The sequence below is a fragment of the Balaenoptera physalus genome (assembly GCF_965194825.1).
Source record: "Balaenoptera physalus genome assembly, chromosome: 10".
Taxonomy (NCBI): Eukaryota; Metazoa; Chordata; class Mammalia; order Artiodactyla; family Balaenopteridae; genus Balaenoptera; species Balaenoptera physalus.
The window spans coordinates 75,456,306-75,477,474 of record NC_138889.1 but is presented as its reverse complement, the minus strand read 5'-3'; the positions used below and the strand labels follow the sequence as shown (position 1 = coordinate 75,477,474).

At 37.2% G+C, this 21,169-nt stretch overlaps 1 protein-coding gene and 1 pseudogene across 7 annotated transcripts in view; one reads left to right on the top strand and one right to left on the bottom strand.

The window, feature by feature from the left end:
* The window catches only part of GTF2H1 (general transcription factor IIH subunit 1), a 33,451-nt gene that overhangs the window by 7,571 nt on the left and 4,711 nt on the right, over positions 1 to 21,169 (bottom strand). For 2 of the 6 annotated variants that reach the window (XM_082476623.1, XM_082476626.1), the window contains exons 2-12: positions 17,822 to 17,990; positions 14,216 to 14,408; positions 13,194 to 13,359; positions 12,149 to 12,242; positions 10,087 to 10,236; positions 8,461 to 8,540; positions 5,194 to 5,321; positions 4,993 to 5,080; positions 4,654 to 4,737; positions 2,221 to 2,309; positions 1,723 to 1,840 (exon numbers count right to left, since the gene is read on the bottom strand). In XM_082476623.1, coding sequence (XP_082332749.1) covers positions 1,723 to 1,840; positions 2,221 to 2,309; positions 4,654 to 4,737; positions 4,993 to 5,080; positions 5,194 to 5,321; positions 8,461 to 8,540; positions 10,087 to 10,236; positions 12,149 to 12,242; positions 13,194 to 13,359; positions 14,216 to 14,408; positions 17,822 to 17,975 — 1,344 coding nt within the window. In that variant the 5' untranslated portion in view covers positions 17,976 to 17,990. The remainder of the gene's footprint in view (positions 1 to 1,722; positions 1,841 to 2,220; positions 2,310 to 4,653; positions 4,738 to 4,992; positions 5,081 to 5,193; positions 5,322 to 8,460; positions 8,541 to 10,086; positions 10,237 to 12,148; positions 12,243 to 13,193; positions 13,360 to 14,215; positions 14,409 to 17,821; positions 17,991 to 21,169) is intronic. The other 4 variants (XM_082476625.1, XM_082476627.1, XM_082476624.1 and 1 more) reach the window with 3 other exon arrangements.
* LOC309667765 (heterogeneous nuclear ribonucleoprotein A1 pseudogene) lies at positions 8,664 to 9,975 on the top strand (annotated as a pseudogene). The gene has a single exon. The product of its transcript is annotated as a heterogeneous nuclear ribonucleoprotein A1 pseudogene (transcript).

Sequence of the window (21,169 nt, the reverse complement as noted above, 5' to 3'; positions counted from 1 at the left end):
TAAATAAATGTAAATAAATAAATACAGGAGACAGGAAGGGAAGCTCAGAAGGTCAACTGACGGGAGGATAGAATTAGAAAATCACCATTTAACCACCACCATGGCAATAACTGTTTTCAGCAATTATCAACAGATTCTAAAATGCTAGTGGGTAAAAGTTTGATGGGAAATAAAAAATTTAGTGTCTCCCCACATGATACTTACTAATTACAAAGGGAAAAATAGTAAGTTTTTGGCGGAGAAACCAGGTAGATAGTGCCTTAACCAAGTGATCAAACATTAATATTGCAAGTTAGAAGAAATACATATGTGCTTCCTGATATGATGCACAATCATTCTGGTGGTATTTTTGCCAAAAACGCATAACATGAAATACACTCACGAGAAAATAGAGAAACTGAAAGTGAGGGCATTCTACAAAAAACTGGCTTGTACTCTTCAAACACCAAGGTCATGAAAGACAAAGATTGAAAAACGACTCCATTTTAAAGGAGACTAAAGAGACGTGAGAACTGAATGCAATTCATGCACCTGACTTGGAGGCTGGACCAAAAATAAAGGTTTTCTTTTACTATAGGGACATTAGTGGTACAATTGGTGAAATTTTTGTAAGACCTACAGGTTAGATAATAATACTTTATCAATGTTAACTTATTGTTTCTATAACCATACTGTGTTATTTATGAGAATGTCTTGTTTTAGGAAATATGGACTGAAATATTTAGCTGTAAAGGGATCTACTCTCAAAATGGGTCAGAAAACTTTTGTAACTTTTTGTAAATCTGAGATTATTTCAAAATAAAAAGCAAAAAGTAAGTCCCAATATGTGATAAGCACTACAGTACAGTATGAATTCAGTGTCTCAGTGTTTATGAAAACAAAGAAAAGAGAAAAAATAACTCATTACTGGGCACGTTGAGGATTGCTTTACAGAGGCAATGGAATTTGAGCTGTCTTGAATTATTATTATTAGTTCCCCAGACACAGGCAAAGGGCATTCTAAAAAGAGAGAAAGCATGAGCAAAAGTACAGGAAGCATGAGGATGACACGATTAAAAAACTCTGGGTAGTTTATAGTGTGTTAGGTTGGAGTATAGGACTCTTGGTTATGTGGGGAAGGGAACGGTGGAGACATGGCTGGAGCTGGGACTGGAGATGTGGGTTACAGCCAGATTACAGAGCTTGGCATGTCAGACAAGGACATCCTGACAATTACTGTGGAAACAAAGCAAAGGGAGGCAGTAAAGGTTTTTAAGCTGCAGAGTGATGTGATCAGAATCATGTTTTTAGCAAGATAACTTGCAGTGGCAATGTAGAAAACCAGTCAGGTTTGCCTAAATCAAGGTAATGGAGTCAAGAAATACTGAACTGACAGAACTTGCTGATCCACTGAAGTATGTACAAGGGCAGGGAAAAATAAAGAGTATCTAGAGAGTGATGTCCAGAAATTTTGGGAAATCTGGGAGATTTTTCCAATAAAACTGTGCATATGGAAGGAAAAAGTCAGCAATCACAAAACTCATTATCTTACTTTTCATCATCATCTTATCTTCAGGTATGCCAAATACCTCTTTTCTCTACCTCTGACTTTTTCAATTTATTAAGCAGAAATATGTCTTTAAACCCCATTAAAGTATTAGTTTTACAGTTCAATTTGAATGTGCTCATAAACTGAGAAAACAGAATGGGAATTCTGTTTTTCAAACAGTACAAGTCACCTACCTGAGTTAATTTGGGTGTATAAGCTTCCATTTCTTGTCTAATACTTTGAAAAGAATTAATAATGTCCTGACTTGTTGCATACTGTAGTGACTGGATTGGAGTTGGACCATGATAATACCTAAGATTAGCAAAGAAGAAATTACTAATCACACAGAATAAAGGTGCTCAACATTTGTCTTTCAAATATTTTAGCAGTCTCAAGACAACATTCTCCCCAAAGTGAAGAGTTAAAGATATTTCAATAAAATAATTTAATTCCTGTAAGGGCAATAGGAAGAAAACAGCACAGATAGCCAAAAATTTATTTTCTTGGCTTCCATCATTTAGGATCCTTTCCTGAGATGCACAAAGTAAATTTTTAAGGAAATAAGATACTGTATTTTATGGTAATAAACTGATTAAAACTTGAGTTCTATACTTGCAGAATATATTCTGCAATGACTTGTGATACAAAACTATTCTGTCTCAAGTTAATTTAATATTAGTCACCAAACTTACCTATCTGACTTCTTGAGGTTTAGTGCAATTGTTTTTATGGAATTATTTTTTCCCAAGTCTTCATATTCAATGGACTCTTGTAACTTCGCCTATAATTATCAACACAACACTTTTTATTGTAAAATTCTCTTACAAAAGTAATGAACATGAATGAAAAAGCAAAACTGTACAGAGGGTAAAATATGAAGTCTTCCCAAAATGAGTCTCACTTCCTAGACATGACTGCTCTACAAATAGCTGAACCCATTTTTTCACCATCCACTTACACAGAGTACCTGTTTTCCCACACTCTGACCAAACTGAGCATTACTGAACCTTTAATATTTGAAAATCTGGTAGATGAAAATGTGTATTTTACTATTTTTCCCCAATAAATAAAATTAATTTTTTTACATGTGTTGCAAATACTTTTCTTCCAATTTGGTGTTTTTCAATTTTAATTACTCCCTTTATGCTTATTCTTTCTGTGGGTTAATTTTTTGCTTAAATCTTTGATCCACTTAGAATTTATTTTGAAATAAGGAGTAAGGTAGGGAATCTGAGGGGTTTTTTTAATATTAAATTATTAATCAGTCCCCCTAACACCATTTGTAGAATAATGTCTTTCCCCACTGATTCTGAAATGTCATGTTTATCATATATGTATTTAATCCCTCCATGTAAATATTTGGGTTTACTTCTGGATTCTTTATTTTGGTTTTACTAATGTGTTTTCTCCTGGACTAGTAACAAAATGCTATATTTCTATAGCCTTATAATATAAATACATTAATTATAAGACATATGTTGACAATCTATGTAAACATTTGGGAAAACAACTTTACAATATTTCATCCCTACAGAGCTATGGAATTCATCTGGTTAGCTCTCATCTGTAGCTTCCCAGACTAGGATCAAAATGTTTAAGATATTAAATATATCTCAAAAAAGATCAATCTGAAAACAGTATTTTAAATTGCCCCTATTTTAAGAGTCTGAATAGTCCTCTTGTAGTATAGGAACAAATCTGACCTCAGCATGCTATTCAGAGTAACACATCAATCAGTCCCACCTTACCTAGACTCAGCCTAAGCTTTTATTACTTTCTCAGCTCTACACCCTTGAGCCAACTTCAAGGCATGCTGATGTCTTCATTACCTTTCCCATATGTCAAGCTGATTTCTACCCCTGCTGTTGCCTTACCCAAGTCATGTCCCAACCTAACCTCTTATATAAATCCAAATCCCAAGCCTCTGCCAAGGCCTAGTTATTCACCTAACTTTCATACTTAACTGAAAGCTCCATGAATATAAGGACTCTGTCTATTAATACTTCTGGATCTCTCATTCTATAAATCCCTTGCAGAACACACAGCAGACAACTATTGACTTGAAAAAATATCTAGAGTCAGTTTATCATTGAATATTGTGAAAATTCACACAATGATTTTTGACAATTCTTTCACTACCAAGAATCATGGGTACTTAGTGCAATATTGCAAAGAAAAGCATCACTTCCTAGATTTCTTCTTTAGCATCTCTTACATTTTAGATTCACTTTGCTTAGTTCAGAAAAGAAATATCTTACTGACTTTGTTAATTTTAAAGGTGTATATCCCTGTAGAAACATATTAAGTGACTGAAATATATAAAATAAGACTCGCCCATAATTCCCTTTTAAAAATCATAAACTTAATTATATCATATTAGTCTGTTCTGCGAACTTTATCTACTTGCTCACTCTTTGGTTCCTATTGTAAATCACACAATTACTATACTTTAAATTGCTTTATAATTATCCTTTTGATTTTGTTTTACCTGTAGACACTAAATTCTTTGAGGACAAGAACCCAATCTTATTCTTTTTTGTTTCCCACCACCTAATATGGCATGTAAGGCAACTCAAAAATGGGTTCTTGAATTTAATTTTAATGAACTGAACTATCGCATGGTATATGTGAACTCTTTTTAATTCAACATACCATTAATCCTTTTAAAAAGCCATTAATTGCTGCATGCATCAATCTCCATTGTATGGATGTATCACGGATATTAGGATGGTTGCTATTTTCTCAATTATAATACTGCCATGAGCATTTGTATCTGAATCTTTGCACACATCTTTATTTTTTTTAAAAATAAATGTCCAAAGTGGAATACTGTCCAGAAGTGGAATTAAGGGTATAAACCTTTAAAAATTTAATACATATTGCCTGATTGCACTCTAAGTAAGCTTTATCATAACTTATTTTTATAACTAGGGAGGGAGAACTTAAAAAACCTGAGGGATAGCAAAGCTTGGCAAAGTTGCAGGGAGAGAAGAAATATACAAGTAGGTTACTGTTCATATTCCCCCACAACCCCTTTTCAGTATTTAATGAAAGATATTTCCAGTTCTGAAATGCCAGGTTTAACATGAGGGCCAATCTTATCTTCTAAAATCACATACACTAACCTTTAGTTTTTTCTTTCTGTCATATTGTCTTTGTTGAATACTCTTTCCCAGAAAATAAAACTGTATGTTAATATGTGTGTGTGTCTACAGGTGAAGGAAAAAAATAAAACAGAACAATAAAAACAGTTAACAGACTTGAGTCCATGGAAAGCAGGCTGGCAAGCCAAAACTGAGGAAGTTCTCTTTAAAATGTTCTACAATTTAAGCCAAATGCTTAACATCTTGGTCAGAAGGAACTGAGTCATCTGAACTGATCAAGGGTCAACATAAGGTACTAGCAGTTACATAAGGTATCTGGAGAAATGTGAGCCATAAATGTCCCAGACTTTTTACCCATACCCTTTTTACTGCTGGCTGAAAGCAATCTACATCTCCAGAATTTCCATCAATGCTGCTGGGCTCGCCATTTTGCTCCTTTTGTGCTTCTCTGAAAACAAAGGAAAAAAAATTAATGTTGAAAACCACAGGCAGAACAACAACAAAACTCCATCTGGCTATCATGGAAAACCCAGTTACTGCATCTTAGCGTGTGTACTTAACTGTTTCCTGAGACCTGCTGCCAGGACCATGGCACTGTGATGGTTAAATCTCTTGATGATGGCAGCATTACTATTCTCTCTTATGGATTTAGAATTAGAAGTAGATGGCACAGAGGAAATGCCATAGCCCTGTGAGAAACAATTTAGCAGATTAAAAATTAAAAGAAACTTCTGGTTTTCTTATCTATTATGAGAGACGTGTTGAGCTGAAAAAACTTTCTGGATGACAGGACTTTATTAATTCTGAGCATTATCAAATACTTACAGGTAAACATTTAAAAATAAGTGACATTATACACACAAAAAATGAAGAAATACTACTAACTGCTTTTAGTATCACAAAAATACCTTAACTGTTAAGTGCTGCATTTTTTTCCTGAAGAGCAATTTTGGATCTAGATTAAAATACTAGTTAGTGGGACGCTGGGCTGTAAGCCAGTACACTTAGTTAAAACTCATAGGGGCTACGAAAGAAGAAGTGGTCACTCCCACCAGAGTGGGGTGCAGGGAGGGTAGGGTAGGTTCAAAAAAGCTTCATGGAGCACCATAAGATGAATAGGTGCTTGCAAGGCAAAAATGGAGACACTTCAGGAAGAGGAAACTAAACAAAGGTATAGAAGTAATGTAATACATATTGTGTCATAGGTTTGTATGTAGTTCGGTATACCTGGAATGAAGGGTGGGCCAGGGATTGGTGAGACATAAGGTTAAAGAGGTATGAGAAAGATCATAAAAAGACTCATATGCCATTCATTCATTTATCAAATAATTACTGAGTGCCTAATACCTCCTATGTGATGGGGATAGGCCAGTAATAGGAACAGTCAGCCTCATGGAACTTATAGTCTACTGATAGAAGACTGACAACTGCCAAGTAAAACAAGGTAAAAATGAGACCACTTTTCAAAGTGACAGATGCTATGAAGAAAATAAAGAAAAGAAATGGAGAAAATAAAGACATAGTGTAGTGACTGGAATGGGAGGAGATACTTTAGATAGGGAGGTTAGGGAAGGTCTCACTGAAGAAGTAACATTAGAACAGATGTCCAAAAGATGGGTAGAAGCTAGTTAGGCAGAAGAGCAGGAAGAAGGAACAGCAAGAGCAAAGGCCCTGAGGTAGAAAAAGCTTGATATGGACCTTAAAGAAGGCAATTATGTTTGGAGCACGAATCGAGTGGAAACAGCCCCAACTGAGGGAGAAGTAGGCAGAGGCCAAATCAAGAAGAGCATGGTAGGAGTTTTGATTTTATTCTAAGTTCAATGAGAAACCACTGAAGATTTTTACACAAGGGGGGCATTATGATCTGATTTGTAACTTTTACTGCTAGGGAAGAATAAACTATAGGGAACAAAAGTTGAAATAAGAAGATCAATTAGGAGGTTAATGCAAGCAATGAAGCAACGGTACCCTAAAAGCAAGAGGGTGTAAGTGTCTATGGAGACAGAGGAGATGTAGACAGATCAGAGATGTGTTGTAGAGTACTTGTTGATCAATTGAATGTTGGAGGTGAAGAAAGGGGAGGAATCAAGGAGACTCCTAGGTTTTGGCTTGAGTAACTGAGTCCATGGTAATGGTTTTTTTTTTAAACTGACATACGGAAGACCCAGGAAGAAATAGGTTTTTGAGAATGGGAAACAAAGGTTCCATTTTGGACATGTTATGTTGAAGGGTGTCTGTGAACTACCTAAGTGAAGATATCAAGTAGGGAGTTGGATATATGATTTTGGAGTTCTGGGGTTAGACAGACCAGGACTAACTGGGAGTCATCATTACATAATTCGAATTTGAAGCAATGGAATGGAAAGAATGTATTTACAAGGAGGCCCAAGTCTGTATCCTGGGACAGAACTACTAGAGGATGATATGGGAAAAAGAGGCATTAAAGGAACAATTGAATCAACCAACATTTTAATTAAAAGGACTGGTTATATAAATTTTTATATATTCATACAAGGGAACACTAGTTGCAAGTCTGTACCCTTAAACAACATCTCTCCAATTTTGCTACCCCTCTCCAAGGTCAGAACTATTAACCTCATTTTACAAGAAAACTTAGAAAAATGTTTATAAACTACAGTTTAAGCCAGGTAAGTCTATGTACTTAACAACTGTGTGGTATATTTAGCTCAGACTGACAGTGATAACAGGAAAAGTGAAGAAAGGTATGCATAACATACCACCATTTTTTTGGCCACTCTGCGCAGCATGTGGAATCTTAGCTCCCCGACCAGGGACTGAACCCACGCCCCCTGCACTGGAAGCGCGGAGTCTTAACCACTGGACCGCCAGGGAAGTCCCTTAAGCTGTATCTTAAGCTTTATTTTCTCCAGGTGATTAAAGAGGGCAACGTTTGTAACGTGTTGAGATTCACCAAGGAAGTGACTGAATGCTGAGAATTTTCAAGAAAACAACTGAATTTCATTAGGGAAATAACTCACTGGGACACCAAGGATTACCTTCTGTTAATTTAATAATTTAGACTATAGGACACGATTTTTTTTTTTTTTAGGACACAATTTTAACATTGGTTTTCTCACCTGGTGCACGCATACACTAAGAGGAAAAAGGTGGGGGGGGGGAAGGAAGGAATGAGCATGTGTATATGGCCAACAGAATAGGAGCCAAAGGAAGGGCAAGAAAATTAAAATGTAACAGTGTCAAGAGAATACCTGAGGAAAGCAGGTTCCTTCCTAGCCTAGAAGATAGAGGCAGGGATAGAATTAGCCTTGATCAGAAGGGATCACCTATTTCTCCGTGACTGTATAAACTTCTCAGTCTGGAGTCACGATGCTGAGGTAGGTAGCTCATACTTGATGGTCTAGCTGTTGAAACATATTGGGGCTAATATAGGGTAAGGGTCATGACTGTGCTCAAGATTTGGCAAATAGTGGGCAACCAACAATGTTTGTTAACTTTTCCCTGTATACGAATATTTAGTCACATTTATTTAGATTGTTAGATACAGCATAAAAAACATCGTGTTAAACCTTCATTAATACCTAGGCAACTGTTGATGGGGGAGCTAGAAAATTCTTTTAAAAAATGTTTTACCAACTCATATGGAAATTTCGGTTCTCCAAGGCAATCTTAATAATAAACAGTGCTCTTGAAAAGCACTTTTGATAAACCACTCCAAATAACAGTATTTTGTTTGTTTTACCTTCTCACAAGTAGAATATCTATACTCAAGGCAATTTTAAATTCATACAAATGTTGAAGACTAGGAAAAGACTGTTTTCTCTCGTAAATCCTTTTACTACTACTTACCTCATCTAATGGTTTATCTTCCAAAGCTGTCAAATCAAGTAGTGGGTTTTTCACTCCTAATGAAACCATTGTTTTTAACCCTAGAAAATCAATGAAGCAAAAAGTTGATCAAGTTTTCCTTTCTCAGAAATAAAAAAATTCACTAACAGCATTAATGATGAGAGCAGCAAATTAAATGCTTGAGTGTGCTTTCTGCCCATGGACGCCGCCGAGTAAGCATCGTTGACGTCTCCCCCACCCCCCCACCACTGCCGTCATGTTTAAGTCAGAGTCACACAAAGAGCCCGAACAGCTGCGGAAGCTCTTCATCGGAGGTTTGAGCTTTGAAACAACCCAGGAGAGTCTGAGGAGCCATTTTGAGCAGTGGGAAACGCTCACAGATTGTGTGGTAACGAGGGATCCAAACACCAAGCGCTCCAGAGGCTTCGGGTTTGTCACATATGCCACTGTGGAGGAGGTGGATGCGGCCATGAATGCAAGGCCACACAAGGTGGATGGAAGAGCTGTGGAACCAAAGAGGGCTGTCTCAAGAGAAGATTCTCAAAGACCTGGTGCCCACTTAACTGTGAAAAAGATTTTTGTTGGTGGCATTAAAGAAGACACTGAAGAACATCACCTAAGAGATTATTTTGAACAGTACGGGAAAACTGAAGCGATTGAAATCATGACTGACCGAGGCAGTGGCAAAAACAGAGGCTTTGCTTTCGTAACCTTGGATGACCATGACTCTGTAGACAAGACTGTCATTCAGAAATACCACACTGTGAATGGCCACAACTGTGAAGTAAGGAAAGCCCTATCTAAGCAAGAGATGGCTAGTGCCTCATCCAGCCAAAGAGGTCGAAGTGGTTCTGGAAATTTTGGTGGTGGTCGTGGAGGCGGTTTTGGTGGGAATGACAACTTTGGTCGTGGAGGAAACTTCAGTGGTTGAGGTGGCTTTGGTGGCAGCCACGGTGGTGGTGGATATGGTGGCAGCGGGGATGGCTATAATGGATTTGGTAATGATGGAATCAATTTTGGAGGTGGTGGAAGCTACAATGATTTTGGCAGTTACAACAATCAATCTTCAAATTTTGGACCCATGAAAGGAGGAAACTTTGGAGGCAGAAGTTCTGGCCCCTATGGTGGTGGAGGCCAATACTTTGCCAAACCCCGAAACCAAGGTGGTTCCAGCAGCAGCAGTAGCTATGGCAGTGGCAGAAGGTTTTGATTACTGCCAGGAAACAAAGCTTAGCAGGAGAGGAGAGCCAGAGAAGTGACAGGGAAGCTACAGGTTACAAGAGATTTGTGAACTCAGCCAAGCACACTGGTTGCAGGGCCTAGCTGCTACAAAGAAGACATGTTTTAGACAATACTCATGTGTACGGGCAAAAAAACTCGAGGACTATATTTGTGACTAATTGTATAACAGGTTATTTTAGTTTCTGTTCTGTGGAAAGTGTAAAGCATTCCAACAAAGGGTTTTAATGTAGATTTTTTTTTTTTTTTTTGCACCCATGCTGTTGATTGCTAAATGTAATAGTCTGATCATGACGCTGAATAAATGTGTCTTTAAAAAAAAAAATAAAAATAAAAATAAATAAATAAATAAATAAAGGCTAGAGTGTGTCAAGGATAAACAGTTACCTTTTTCATCTATTTTGGCACATTCTGCAAAGAGGTCCTTTGACCCAGTATTCAGCCGGTCCCTGTGAAAATAATGGGACTGAAAGAAACGTGTCCAGAATTCCTTTTCTGTCATGTTGTGGGGAACGTTTTCTGCATATTTCATTTTTACTGTGAAAAAAACCCATAATAGTTACATACTGAATTTCCAATTCTTAAAACCTCTGAAATTAGTTTCAAAATAGACTAATAGCAAAACTAGATTATGAAAGTATTCAACTCTACAAACTGTATATAATAATCGTAAATATAAAATATAACTTGAGAGATTAGGTGAGGCACTACCTTTATGAATCTTAACAAATTACAAACAAAACCTTATTTTGAATATTTATTTATTTGGCTGTGCCGGGTCTTAGTTGAGGCACGCAGGATTGTCGTTGCAGCACGCGGGATCTAGTTCCCTGACTAGGGATCGAACCCGGGCCCCCTGCGTTGGGAATGCGGAGTCTTAACCACTGGACCACGAGGGAAGCCCCACAAAACCTTACTGTGTACCAAGAAAATTAACAAGTTTCAAAGTGTTAGTGGAAACACCAAGCTTCTTGGAGTGAGACCTGAGTCTGCTTATTTGATCACTTATACATGGACACTTTTAATCCAAGGCACCGTGTTAGGTGCTGGGGAAATTAAGATCTCCATAACCCACTGGACTATCAGTTTGGCACTCCAGATGCTTACACTGTTCAATAAGCAAAGAGATTAAGAGGTTTAGGTCTCTTAAGCTGGAGAGCCTAAGTTTAAAATTCTAGGTCTGCCACTTACTGTCTGTGTGATGCTGGACAAATTACTTAATCTTTCTTTATCTTGGCTTCCTCATCTGTAATATGGGGGTAATGATAGTACCTACTTCATAGGTACTATCTGATGATTAAATGAGTTAACATACATAAAGGCCTTAGAATGGTGTCTGGCACATAGTAAACACTACATAATTATGTTATTATCAGAAAGATAAGAAAATAATTACATTATAATGTGGTAAGAAACAGGGCCCTATGGAAGGAGTGGGGAGGGGGCTTATATCTGCCTAAGACAGTCAGGATTTTACAGAAGTGGCAATGAAGTGATGCTTGAGCTGAGTACTGTGGGAGAGAGATGTTCCCTAAGGACTAAAGGGGCAGGAGTGAGGAAGTAGAAAGAGAGAATAGTGTATGGCTTGAGAGCTTTGTTTAGTTAGAAGAATGACTGAAGCAGCTGCTCTCAACCTTGGCTGCACATCATAAATCACCAGAGCTAGAATCAAAACATTTATACTTTTAGGATGATTTCCGCAAGGGAGGCAGCATGAAGGATGATCTGAGTTAGTGCTGCAGAGACTCATTTATTGATGCCTCTGGAGCATGTCATCTTACTCATGTATGTTAAAGGGTATATAAAGTTTAGGGACTTCCCTGGTGGTCCAGTGGTAGAGAATCCGCCTTCCAATGCAGGGGCAGGGGACGGAGGTTCGATCCCCGGTCGGGGAACTAAGATCCCACATGCTGCGGGGCAACTAAGCCTGCGTGCTGCAACTACTGAGCCTGCACACCTCAACTAGAGAGCCCCTGTGCCACAAACTACAGGGCCCACACACTCTGGAGCCCATGTGCTCTGGAGCCCGCGCACCACAACTAGAGAGAGAAAAATCAGCCGGCCACAACTAGAGAGAAGCCTGCACGCTGCAACGAAGAGCCCATGCACCGCAACTAAGACCCGATGCAGCCAAAAATAAATAAATAAATAAATAAATTTAAAAAAAATATACATAAAAAAGAAAAAGTAACTTAAATATTGAAGAAAAAAAAAGTTTAAGAACCACCGGTGGAAAGAATGGGAAAGTCATCATACCAATGGATTGATGACAGCACATTATATGCTAAGCCATTAGTATCTACCACATGTCAGGCACTGGATAACGTACTTTACATATTTTATAGCACTTCATCAGGAATAAAGGTAAAGCCTTTTGTTTTTCAATGATACATTACTGAATTCATCCAAACAAATATTTTAACTATCTGAAAGAACTGATTTTTCTTACCTGCTGGATAGGTCCTAAATATGGACTCAATGATATCAGTTGTTAAATTGTATCTCAGACCATTACATCCATCTGTTTGGGGCCGGACATCAGCCTAAAATAAAGACCACATATATATCTGTATTTGTTAGAATATTGGGGGAAGATGTCTAAGAACCCAATGGACATTGGACAAAGGTGGAAAAACAGACTCTCTGAATGAAATACAGAGACAGAGATAAGTCCCTCACCTATGCTTTTGGCATAGAGACAGGGCTCACAGAAGCCTGAGCTGGTTTCACATAATTTTAGTGAACTGTAAAATCTGCTTTTTGAAAATACAACATGGTCAAATAGGCACATTTAAGTGTGGCCAAAGGCAGACATCTAGTGGAGCTTTAACATAAAACTTATACAGTTACCAAATATTTAACTATTTGGTTACTAAGTAGTTAAATATTATCTGACTGGTTTCTTTAAAAAGGCCGTATTAATTCAATTCACTGCTAAGCACTAAGAAAGATGCCAAACATTTAACTGGTACTCAAATTTTTGTTAAATGTATAAATACTGCTTTGGTTTTACCAGAGTATAGACTGAATTTCACTTTCTAATTCCACACATAAGGTAGTCTCAATTTTCCTCTTAAGATACATTTTAGAGATCTTACTTTTTTATAACATGGTGGTCATTATACATTTAAACTTTGCATTATAAGTAAAATATTGCAATCATTAAAAAAAAGGTAGCTGAAAGCCCTAAATTTAAAAGTATTAGGGGAAATAAGCATTAGTCCAATTGCTAAAAGATTCTTTTTCAAAAGTCCATTTGATTTCCAGCATACTAGGGTCAAGTCCAAAAAACTAAGAAAATACCATTGGCAAAAAATATATAAATTAAAAAAGATACTGTATGTATTTAAAAAATTATTTTAGAAGAATACCATGGATACTGAAGTATCCATTAATTTACTTGAAGAAAATGCTAAATTTTACAAAAGAAATGGCATTGTTAACACATATACCATGTTTTTTTTTCCCTTTAGAAATCTAGAAGGGTCACATACCAGAAATGCTGCAGAAATGCCAACATCCTGCTTATGATTAGATGTGGAAGAACTCTCTGTTGCATTCACATTTAAACGATTGGCCCAGAATTCCTCAGCACTGATCACTTGACTCACAACAAGGTCTTTATAAAGCTGAAACAAAACAGGGTCTTCTTGCAGCATTCTGGTGATAGAATATATCGAACATATTGAACTTTTAGAATAAAACACCATTTAGGTAACATTCAAAAAAGACTTTAGCCACATGAAACACCCAACTTTCATTTTGTGATGGCTGAGCGGCAGAGGTCATTTAGTTCATTTGTTAGTAATTAAAAGCAAAAAAACATTTTTGGAGGAACAAACGTAAGTGCAGATAAACAGAAGTCAGTCTGAAAAAGCAAAGGCTAAATGCTTTGAGGGCATGGATTGGGTCTTATTCATCCCTATATTCCAGTGATACAAAGGTTGTATTTGTACTGTACTGTATTCTCCTTCACAAAAAGGTGAATGGGGAAGAGAGATTTTCTAGCAACTAGTTTTTCATGGTGATAAGCACCTGGAGCCATAAGCACAGAAAGATAATTCATCTTATCAGAAATTCTCATTATGTTAGATGTTTTCTCAACTTTTTTACAGTATGACTTCTTTCAGGTTTCTTATTCACAAACACATTTCTAATGGTTTAGTATCTTTTCTGTGACAGAGAACTAGAGAATTAAGGGACCTTATTAGCACCTTCGAATCGCAGTTCTGTTCCTAATCAGACGTTAGGCTTGAGGCAGTTCGTCTGAGTTTATCTAATCTGTCGAAAGCCAAAGCTAGTAAAATGCTAAAGTTAATGCTAAATAAGTTAAAGTTAATGCTAAATAATAATGCTAGTAAGATGCTAAAGTTAATAACCAAAGGTAAAGGTAAAGATAACAAAGCCCAAATTTTCCTAAACTACACTGTCAAAGCACAAGGGGTGAGAAATAAACTATTACTTGACTGGTGAGAACCTAGCATCTCTTTAAAAGGCTGTTCTTTCCCTCCTTCACCTGTTTTTCTCTTCCAGTTCTTTATTTGCTTTCCTCTTGAATTTGGGCAGCAACTGCTGAAGAAGGTCTTTCACTGCATCTCGCTCTTTCACTGCTGTGCTTTCATTGGAAAAATGGAAGTTAGTTGTGTCCCCTGCATGCAGGACCAGCTGAAGCTGAATTTTAGCTTTTCCTTCTGGACTGATTTTCTGGCCTAAAAAGAAGCATGAGGCTAGTTAGATGAGGACACTCACACTGTGGAAAGCCATACAGTAAGTTACTTCTCTCAAGAAGACTCAGGCTTCCTTTGGGCTTTAGTTGCCCTATTCCAATCTTGATGCTTCAGCAGAAATATACACTTCTCAAATAACCCCATATAACCAGAGCATGGTTCAACAAATTCACTGCTAACACTTGGCTTCCTTCTTCAGTATCCTTTTTGTGTGGCACTTCTCACCCACTGCTTCCACCTATGGATACTAAAGGGCTTTGGTTTCCACTCAACTGGGCAGCTTTCTTTAAAACTTTCTAAACAGCCAACTCAGAGTCCTGAATCCACCCTGAACACCTGCTTCCAACTGACATTATCATTAATAAAAATGATTTGTCATGATTCAAAAAACTCCAAAACATAGCCCATGGCTTAATTACTAATTGCGAAGGAAAATACGTAATTTTACATTTGAGAGATCAGGTGTCGGCACTTTAACCAAGTGATCAAACTTAGCCTCATTAAAAATGGAACAACCTGACACTATGGGCTTTCTGAGGTGACAGAATAGCAACACCACCACTTATGTGTTGTTCTTGCTGAAAATGTTTAACTTGAGTATAATCAAGCCTGTAGACCTGACTTTTAATTTATAAGAAATACAGGTATACAGGAAAAAAATTAAACAAAACCTTGAGGAGACCATCAGACAAAATCAGAATGTGTGATATTCTACAAGCCCATACTCTTAAAGAACAGACTAAAGAGACTACAACTACATACGTGAACCTAGACTAGGTATTGGTTAAAAAAAAAAACACAGCTATAAAAAACTTTGGACAACTGGGGAAATGCAACAATGGTCTGGATATTTATTAAAATTTTCTTGGTGTCATAATGTTATAAGCAGTCAAAGTGTACACTCACATAAAAAAGCAAATATGGCAAAATAACTAATATTTAGATGGGATACAATATACACGTATACATTGTACTATTCTTTAAACTTTTCTGTAACTTTGAAGATTTTCATAATAAGTTGGAGCTGGAAATGTCAAAATATACCTACATAATAGAGATCTTGTATTCTTAAAAAGTGGGCCTCATGGCTTGTCTTCTTCATAAGGGAAACAGAGATGAAGGGGCTTTGTCTCACTAAATGGGTGACTAATGGTAGTGTGAACCCATTACCTAGAGCTCTCTGCCCCAAGCAACCTACTAACACTTAAATAAACAAAAACTTTTTCAATGAAGATACTGCTTCCAAACCAAGTTTAGATGAAATACCTTACTGCCAAAAAGAGCAATATGAAGCAATTTACACTGTCAGCCAGCCTGTTCCATTATTCCATACCTCCAAAACCATCTATCACTCCTCTCTACCTATCTTTTCTCAGTCACTGCTTTATTCTTGCTCTGTCTTAGCATGTGCCTCTGAGAGACCTACTTTTGAAGTTTTTTAACTATCTAACTGCTAATTTTCACCTTAGTAATTTATTATTGACAACTTTCAATGGCTTCTTTCAGAAATGAGCATTCTTTCAAATATTCAGCTTAAAATGAAAACTGATCTGGTGCAGATCTAAATTTGGGTACGTGCTCTCCTCCCCAATAGCTGAGAAGAATTGTTGAAATACAGAAGACAGGCATATTCTTTATTGCATGCTGTGAGCATCACATTGAGTATGTGTTTTGCAAAGGTATAAGGCTAGCTTCCCGTTTAAGAGAAATGCTAATACAGGCAGTTCCTAATTTATGAGTCTATTGTAGAACAAATGTTAGTTTGTAAGACTATTGTTAGAAACTTTGTGAGGCATTTCTCCACAGAAACAAAGTTTTGAAAGGAAGTAGTGTTACCAGGAGAGTGGACAAAGACCAGATAGTTTAGGCAGTACTGAATTATGATGAATTTTAAACAGCATTTCCTTTTGAAAATTAAGATTCTAAGTTATTTCAGTGGAGAAAGATGAGAATCTTGGTCATTTCCAGCAGCAAATTAGAGGTAAGTCCTTAGGGCAACTGTTCATACACAAAGGACATTTGTAAACTGACCACTTGCAAGTTGAGAATTGTCTATGTTTTGAGGTGTCATGTTCCTTGAAATCTGTTCAGGATTTTATCTAGGAGAAGAATCTCATATCCAGGAAAATAAATGAATCCATATTGATGGTCACAGTTAAGATACCACAATTTGTTGAGGGCTTTGTTGCCCAACTCCCCTGGGGTCCCTCCTATTCAAGGTCTTTTTGTTAGGTGAATTGCAGAAATCCCTTTCAGAGTAAAGGTTCTAAATCCCAGGATTCACTTGGTGCCTTTAAACCTAATTATTATTGAGCCACAAAGTACCATACCCTTTGGGTAATAAATTCAAAGTTAATTTTGCAAATTTGAAAAGAGAAGGAAGGGGTTTTGATGTTAGCCTTCATACTTGAAAATCACAAAAAGGAAAAGGATATAAAAATATTATGCTCTGTATTTCTCCCATCTACATTTAGTATAAAATTAAGTCTATTTTCTCAACAGATGATGGCCACATAACCAAAGATTAATTAGACAACTTAAAAGATACAATTTTATTAAGGGCAATCTGGCATCATCTATCACGATTTTTTTTAAAATAAATTTATTTATTTATTTTTGGCTGTGTTGGGTCTTCGCTGCTGCATGCAGGCTTTCTCTAGTTGCGGCGAGCGGGGGCTCCTCTTTGTTGCGGTGCGTGGGCTTCTCATTGCGGTGGCTTCTCTTGTTGCGGAGCATGGACTCTAGGCGCATGGGCTTCAGTAGTTGTGGCACGCAGGCTCAGCAGCTGTGGCTCGCAGGCTCTAGAGTACAGGCTCAGAAGTTGTGGTGCACGTGCTTAGTTGCTCGCGGCATGTGGGATCTTCCCGGACCAGGGCTTGAACCCATGTCCCCTGCATTGGCAGTTGGATTCTTAACCACTGCGCCACCAGGGAAGTCCATCTATCAAGATTTTAAATGTATGAACCATTTGAACCTGTAAGTCCACTGCAGGGATGTATCCCATACATACAACCTCAAAAAGATATTAGTGCATAGATCAATACTGCAACATTGTTTTCAATAACAAAATTCTGAAAACTTCCTAAATGTCCTTCGATAGTGGACTGGTTAAATACATAAGTGTAAATCCATTCAGTGGACTATTATGCAACTCTTAAAAGAAGGAATGTGTGGAGATCTTTATGTGAGGTAGATTTACACATGTAAAGCTGTACATACTCTATTATTGTAGAAAAGGCAGGTTACAGAATTATATTCAATGATCCTACTCTATAATTTTTATACAGCTGATTTTTTGACATTATAATAAAAACCCCACAAAGACTGTATAAACAGTCTTCTTATAAAGTTACTAACAAATATGACATACATCAGACTTAGTATAGCTGACTTACATTTAATATCTGCATACATATGGCTGATGGTAAATCTATCTTTGCCTTCAGGTGCCCAAGCAATTCTTTCTGCCATGAGGTACAGAGCTCCATCCTGCTTCTTTTGTCGCACCTTCTTTACAATCAGCAAAACTTCTTCAGATGAAGTTGCCATGATGGCTAGAAGGTGCTAAAAAAGACAAAAAGATTTCACATCTCAATTAGGGTTGGATTCGTTGACTTGAATCCCTTCCAAATCTAAAATGAGTAATAAGGAGGGAAAAAAATCTTTTCCCTCATTCAGAGTTGAAGATAAAGCTGTATGGTGTTATTCCTTTAAAATCAAATTTCATTTTGCTCATACCACAGGTATGAATTTACACAACACTTAAAGTTGACAACACCTGGCAGTTTTCAAACCATTTCCATATATGCTAATCAGAGTATTTTCAATTTATTTTTATTTTCCTGTTATATTATTAAATCTTAAACACATGATTTCACTACAAATATGCGGTCTGTAACCTACACTGCAGAACTTTAGAATTACACAGCACTCTACTGGATATTTAGTTCAAATTTGTTTCAACTGAAAAAACTAAGAGTCAAAGGGTTTGTGTGACCTTCCTAAAACCACTCCTAGATCTAAAAACCCAGTCTAAGTCTGTTCCCCTATGCATAAACATAAAACTGAAACAATTTAACACTTAACACTTCAGATGCTATCTTCCACATCTTTTAACAATCAAATGTCTTCAACTGCTCTCCAGTCTAGGAGGAAGATTCATTTGTATATGGCTAATTTGTTACCTAGGAAGAAACAGCTTGGAGCTCCCCCCAGCTTCACCCCATCCTGGGAATCTTAACCACCCAACCCAAATCCTAGAGTCTTCAGTGTAGCTGTCTGGAATATGAGGCTGAAAAGGATTTTGAGGCCGTCTGGGCTCAACAGGAAAGATGCCATGATTGATGAAGTCTGCCATGGGCTGCGATGGGGAAAGTGGTGGCACAAATGGCACATATATGCCATTTCTGGTGAAGTTATGACTTTAGTTTTCATTCCCAAAGGAATGATTTAAAATATAACTTAAAAATATTTACTTCTTCAGGTACAAATTATAATTTCAGAGAAGTCAGCATATCTAGGTGTCATAAGAATTAAATTTGAGCAAACAAGTGAAGCTTTATTGTAATGTTTCTTATTCACTGAAACAGTGATTTAAAAATCAAAAATACAAGTAAAAAAAAAAAAAAAAAAAGAGTGAAATTTTAATTTCTCTGAAGTTGACTACCTGAATTTTGAGTAGCCAGATCTTCCCTTTTAGTTTCCTTACAGACTACTCCACCCCAAAAATGGAAAGGAAAAGGGTCAGTGTGAATACATTTATTCAATAGTTCTGTACTGAGCCAAGGAGTCTAGGGATTACCCGAAGACAAATGTCTGCCAGTAGTGATTTCTGCTTTCAGAAAGCTTCCAGTCTAGTGAGCAAGATGGGTGTGTGTGTATATACAAATTAGAATGTGTAAAGTCCCAAAAGGGAGACAAAAAACAGTTCTGAATTAGGACTCAGAGGCAATTAACTTCTTCAGGAGAGGCTTTGTGAAATATTTGTCACAGATATCTTAGGGCAATGAAAAAAATTCAGTTACAATTAACTGAACAAACAAAATGCAAATCACTAAATGCACAGTCCTTAGGTGTTCCGTTTGATGCATTCTGGCAACTGTATACACCCACGTACCATTACCCAAAACAAGACAGAGAACATTTCCATCACCCCCCAAGTTCTCTCACGTCCCCTTCTAGTCAATTCTCTTCCTCCCACCCTCGAGCAACTGTTTTCTGATTTCTATCACCACAGATTAGTTTCTGTCTGTACTAGGATTTCATACAAATGGAATTCAGGCACTATGTATGCTTTTGTCTCTGGTTTTTTGCTTAACATGTTTCTGGAAATTCACCATATTATTACATGTATCGGTAGTTTATTCTTTTTTATACATAAGTTAGTTATGAATTGGGTCTTGAATGAGGGTTTTGACAGAGAAATGGCAATAAGCATTATAGGCAAAGAGAATGGCTTGGGGCAAAGGCTCTAGACTCTCTGCGAATGGTTAGTAGTCCACTCTGGATGTAGCACAAAGTTCATGATGGGGATCAGTGGGATATGAAGTTGGACAGTTAAGATGGAGGCAGATAGTGGAGAATACCCCCCTATGTGGTAGACAACAGAAAACTTCTAAAGATTTGAGTAAGGGAGTGATTTGTATTTTAGGAAATTAATCTGAGGCAATATGAGAGAGACTGAAGAGAGGACCAGAAAGGGTCTGAACCAGGCTGCTGGCAGTGAGAATGGAGAGGAAGGGACAAGGAGGAGTACTGAGGAAGCAGGATGAATAGACACTGTGCTGAAGGAGGTGAAGGAGGTGTCACAGCTGCTTGCTCACACCCCACTTCTAAGCCTAACTGACATGAGTACAGTGATGCCACTCACAGAAACAGTAACAAGGAAAAACAAGTTTGAAAGTGAAGGCAAGGAATTCAGCTCTGAAAATGAGTGTGAGGTGCTGTTGAGTCACGCAGGTAGAAATAGTCTGTATTATGTGGGCATTTATAAATGTTGGGACAGAGCCTAGTAAGTTCAGTTAACAAAAAGGGATTTAAAAAATGCCACAATCTCACAACTTTAACATCAATTTTCTTAATTTTAAATTGTGCTTATCTGTACTCACCTTACAAATGTAATCATGAAGTACAGCCAAGTTATCTTGTTTATTTGCCATTGAAAACATTTTCCCATGTTACTTTACAATCTCCACAGTTTTAATATCCATACATATATGATAAAGGGTCAAAATTCTTAATATATAATACCATCTTTTAACTGATTTACTTATTTGATGTCCTCCAAAGATTTTGATTAGAGGATTACTGTTGCTTAAAAAGTTTGAAAACCACTGTTTTAAAGGACTATTGTTTTTTTTTGGCTGCACCGCAGCTTGTGGGATTTAAGCTTCCCGACCAGGGATCGAACCTGGGCCCTTGGCAATGAAAGTGCGCAGTCCTAAGCACTGGACCGTTAGGGAATTCCTTAAAGGACTATTTAATGACATGAAAAGATAAACTGTTAGGTGATCAAAGCAAGCAAAAAAAGCATGTAGTCTGATTCCATATTCTTAAATTTTAAAAAATCTTCTACAATTTATTGACTGCTTGTAATATGTGCCAGGCATTGGGCTAAGTTCTTTATAGGCATTATCTCATTCAGTCCCCAGTTAACAATCCTGAGGTAGGTTCTATTATTAGTTCCATTCTGCAGATAAAGGAAACTGGGTCTGAGAGATCAAGATGCTTTCCGAAAGCATCAA